The 4,314-nt window shown below is 35.3% G+C and overlaps 1 protein-coding gene across 2 annotated transcripts; it reads right to left on the bottom strand.

Annotated features, from left to right (window-relative positions):
• Positions 1–208: 208 nt before the first annotated feature.
• On the bottom strand, positions 209–2,002 carry LOC145133192 (gamma-glutamyl peptidase 3-like). 2 transcript variants are annotated; one of them, XM_079068125.1, is made up of 4 exons: positions 1,612–2,002; positions 941–1,105; positions 652–819; positions 209–510 (listed from the first exon to the last, which is right to left on the bottom strand). In XM_079068125.1, the coding sequence occupies exons 1-4, from the start codon at positions 1,939–1,941 to the stop codon at positions 361–363; spliced, it is 813 nt and encodes a 270-aa protein (XP_078924251.1). In that variant the 5' UTR covers positions 1,942–2,002; the 3' UTR covers positions 209–360. The 2 variants fall into 2 exon arrangements, with proteins under 2 accessions (XP_078924251.1, XP_078924252.1); XM_079068126.1 differs by having other exon boundaries at positions 287–536.
• Between the last annotated feature and the right edge of the window lie 2,312 nt (positions 2,003–4,314).

Raw genomic sequence — 4,314 nt, 5'->3', positions numbered from 1 at the left:
ATGTATTTTATTAATCGTAGATTATTATAACCCACAAGTTATTGGTCATTGCATACATAGAATTAACTTATATCAATTGTTATGAGAAAAATCCTTATTAATTGATGACGCGTAAAAGTCCTACTCAATTTAGTTTCTTTTTACAATATAGCAACCAAATTAAAAAGAGACCAATAACGAGTCACACATGCTTAATACAAGTAGAAAGTGAGAAATATTTTTGTATGTAATTCATATTATCATACATATCGTAGATGGACTTGATCATGTCCATTTTAGGGCACTCTTTGTAATACGAAAACACAATAAAACGGGGGAGAGTTGAAATAATATGTACAATTTTTCTTGAACTTTTGAACATCAAGAAAACATAACATCTTCGGTGCTTAATACGTACTTGGGACATTGATTCTCGGAACCCTTAAGAAATGCTTTGCATATTTCTTGCCAACACTTTCTATCTGGCTCCGCGATTTCCAACTTTGACCTTACATCTTCTGCAAGTCCAATCTGATATGTCCAATCATAATCGAGTTCTGTTAATATATATAGAGAATGATGATAGAGTTCGAGAAGCATACGAGCAAGTTCGGGATTTCTGATTTTCTTGTTAAGCTGATGAATAAGCATGTGATTGGTTTCATTGCATACCTCAATGGCATCTTGATTGAGAAGGCGATCTATGAGGTTTTTTAGAATGTCTTTGGAGTACTCCGGATGGCCTTGAATACCAAGAATGTGGTCTCCGATTGTGAACATCTCGACTCCTGTTTTGTCTGAGAATGCTATGACTTCTGCTCCCATTGGCACCTCCAACACCTGTGCACGTTCATGTATAATGCCGTAAGATCTTATCACAACATCGGTGACATGTGTGCTTAATTTATGGACAAAAAGAATAAAAAGAAAAAGAAAAATATTGAAAGAATTATAGAGATACCTCATCTTGGTGACACTCGATGATGGAGAGGGCTGGGGGAATCTCAGTCAAGCTTTTAAGAAAGCTGCAAGGGGAGAAATTTTGTATAATCTCCACTTTCCTAAGCCCTACGTCCCACCCACTTTGTGATTTCCCTACTCTTCCCCCTAATGCTCTACACAGAACCTATTTAACACCAAAAAATAAACAAGTTAGGCGAGGGTTAATCGTCTGTTTCATATACATGGAGCCATGATTTTCCATTTTTTTTTTTGTCTCATTACTTGATTTAAAAAAGAAACTAATTATTAAGGAACCCCGTACCTAATCAAGTGCTACCGTTGACATTTGCTGACACAATATTTTACGAAAGATAAAACATCCATGTAGGAAAATTTTGAATTATGATGCAAAAATAGTAGTGGCCAAGGAATGTCGGATTATTCGTTAGGAATAATATCCATCCTAGACATCTTTATAAGATGCTATGCTAGCTTATGATAGAAACTTGAATTTGTGGCAAAATAAATATAAAAATGTGAGTCTTATCTTATTTTGAATATATATAAAGCAGATAAAACCCACCAAACCTATACAGCTGTCGAGATCTCCATCTTGAATATTATATATTAAAGACGACAATATTCAGGATGGATTTATATCACAAGTGAACCAAGTTACAAAAAAGATACCTGATGGCCAAAGCAAATGCCAAGGACTTTCTTTTGCATGGAATCTAGGGTTCGCAAAAGAACGCAAAGCTCAAGAATCCAATTGTCATCACCATAAGCATCATAAGGACTTCCACTCACTACAAACCCATCATAGTCTTGAAGCTCATTAATGTCAGGGAATTCCCCATCAACTACCCTATACGAATCCCACCTCCCTTCTACTTCTTCTTCACCAAAAGCTGCGACAAATACATTAAAATACCCTCCATACACCTTCTTCACATACTCTGAGTCTCTTGCTGCTAGCAGCAATGCATACCTTCTCTTGTGTTCACTCATTATCCCCATTTCTTTGTGCTTCTGTGCGTGCGTGAGGCAGAAAAGGAATGTTCAGAAACTTTGAGTTGTGCTGGTGTTTGAAGAGGGATATGATCCTATATATAGAGAGAGAGAGATTGAGAATATAACAAAGAACCGACATGTCACAAACCTGAAGAGATCAAGACCAAAAAAGGAATATCCAACAATTCAGTGTGAAAGTGATTTAATATATAGAATTTTATTAGTAAAGGGAGTGAGGAATCAAAGATGACATAAGAAAGCTTCGGTAAACCTTTCCGTCAGCATTTCAAAAATATTTCATTTTTTTTGCAAATTAAAAGCAGGGTGAAGACATCATGATTTTGAGTCTCCCTGTAGATCTTTGGTGACCTGAAACATAATGTGTGTTAAAGAATTTTGGCCGTTAACCCAACGTGAGAGTTCTAGGATGCATTTGTCATAAGAGATAAGGTAACCGTATAAATTTAAGACGAAATACATATATGTAACCGAACTGTGTTTACCTATTCTTTAAAAACACTACTACAAAAAAAAGCATACCGACGGCCAAAACTGTCGGTAACCCGTCGCTAAGGCTTTACCGACGGATTGCAACAGACCAAAATTCGTCGGTATATTCTTGTCGCTAATCGTTTGTAACGGATTTCTGACAGCTATGAAAAATTTTAGCGACAGAATTTTCCGTCGGTGATTAGTAACCGATCACTGACAGAACTAGTTTTGCAACGGATTACCGACAGAATGTGTTTGCAACAGATTACCGACGGAATATCTCACTAAGGGATTATCGGCGGAATCTTGGAATATCTCACTAATGGATTACCGACAACATTTTTGTGACGGATTAGCGACGGATTTTGGCATTATAAAAAAAAATTATAAATTCATTAAAAAAATAAAAATAATTACATATTCAACACAGAAAAATCTTAAAACATACATCTAGTCAACATTTTAAAACCATATATTCAACACAGAAAAATCTTAAAACATACATCAAATCTATATTTTAAAACCAACAAATATAAAAGTGAAGGTTTCAATTATACAACGCACTTTAAGTTTTTACTCATAATAACAGCCTATTTTCAATAGTAATAACAATGTACTTTGCTAGTTGGACAGGTGGTGTGACATTAGAAACTAGAGGTATCTTTACTTCTTTGGGGAGTAAATAATCAAGTGGCATGTTTTGGGATTGAGAGGAATTATGCTCTAAATTTTTGGAAGTCTCCGAGGAACTGCATAATTATGAATGAAATGTAATAGACAAAATCGTTAAAAACTTATCTATGGTCGAATGGTGATAAGGGTAAAAACATAATTACCTCTTTTATGACACGTTTGAGATTAGTGGCTCTTTAATGGAGACAGCCATTGAGGTTTTAGCAGGATGTTTCATATCTCTGTATCTAGTGAAAATCCAATCATTAACATGAGACCAATAGAAAGAGTAGATAACTATAATAATAATATTATTAACTTTAGTATGAAAATGTTAAGATATGAAAAGAATACATTACCAGGTGCATTATTCCAATTATAGCCTCACCTTCTAGGGTTACGTTCTGAATGTGTCGGGCTTTATCTCTGGAACAAGGTGTTCAGTGGGCTTTCTCAGTTTTATAGACACAGGAGCCTTGAATGGTGTAACCTGAAATAAGCCTTCTTAAGTAGCATTGATTGTATTATATGTATGATATCACTAATTTCTCTCATTTTAAAATTGTTGTGAATAAATTTAAGTAAATAGTTGTGTAACATTGTTACCTCAACTAAGTAATCGATGAGAATGCCTCTCATCTTGTCTGTTATGTTGTTGTGACATGTATGTTGTTGAAAAACATGTTAATACCTACAATTTTATTGGAAAATGTAATTCATTTTGGTCAAGCAGAAATGGGAATGTAAATATGTCTCGCTCTGCATTCAATCATTTTCATAAGAAGGCATGATACTTTGAAAAATCTAGTAACTTATACAATGTAATTTCAATTTCAGATTAAGATATTCTACTATAATAAGAAATGAAAGTAGAATTGTAACATCCCAATATTTGTCATTTATAGTCCTTGGGGATAGAAGGGTGAAGCCACGAAAGTCTAAGGGCTAAATTGCAATTATTGGAATCAGGAGGAGTACGTTGCGCGTACATATGGGTACGCTTAGCGTACTAGGCGCGCCCTAGTACGCTGGGCGTAAACTTGTGTACGCTGGGCGTACTCATGGCAGAAGGAAACCCTAATATTTAGGGTTTGTGGGCTATATAAGCAACATTATGAGCACAAGACCCTCCCTTACCCCAACCTCCATTGCTTAGAGTTGTTTCCCCAAACCCTAGCCATTTCCTTGAGTGTTTGAGCTTTTTGTGTGTTTCTT

The sequence above is a fragment of the Lactuca virosa genome, chromosome 8 (genome assembly GCF_052849685.1).
Source record: "Lactuca virosa cultivar CGN04683 chromosome 8, Lactuca_virosa_CGN04683_v6, whole genome shotgun sequence".
In the NCBI taxonomy this organism is placed as follows: Eukaryota; Viridiplantae; Streptophyta; class Magnoliopsida; order Asterales; family Asteraceae; genus Lactuca; species Lactuca virosa.
The sequence above is the reverse complement of the archived record's forward strand: the minus strand, read 5'-3'. Positions and strand labels throughout refer to the sequence as shown.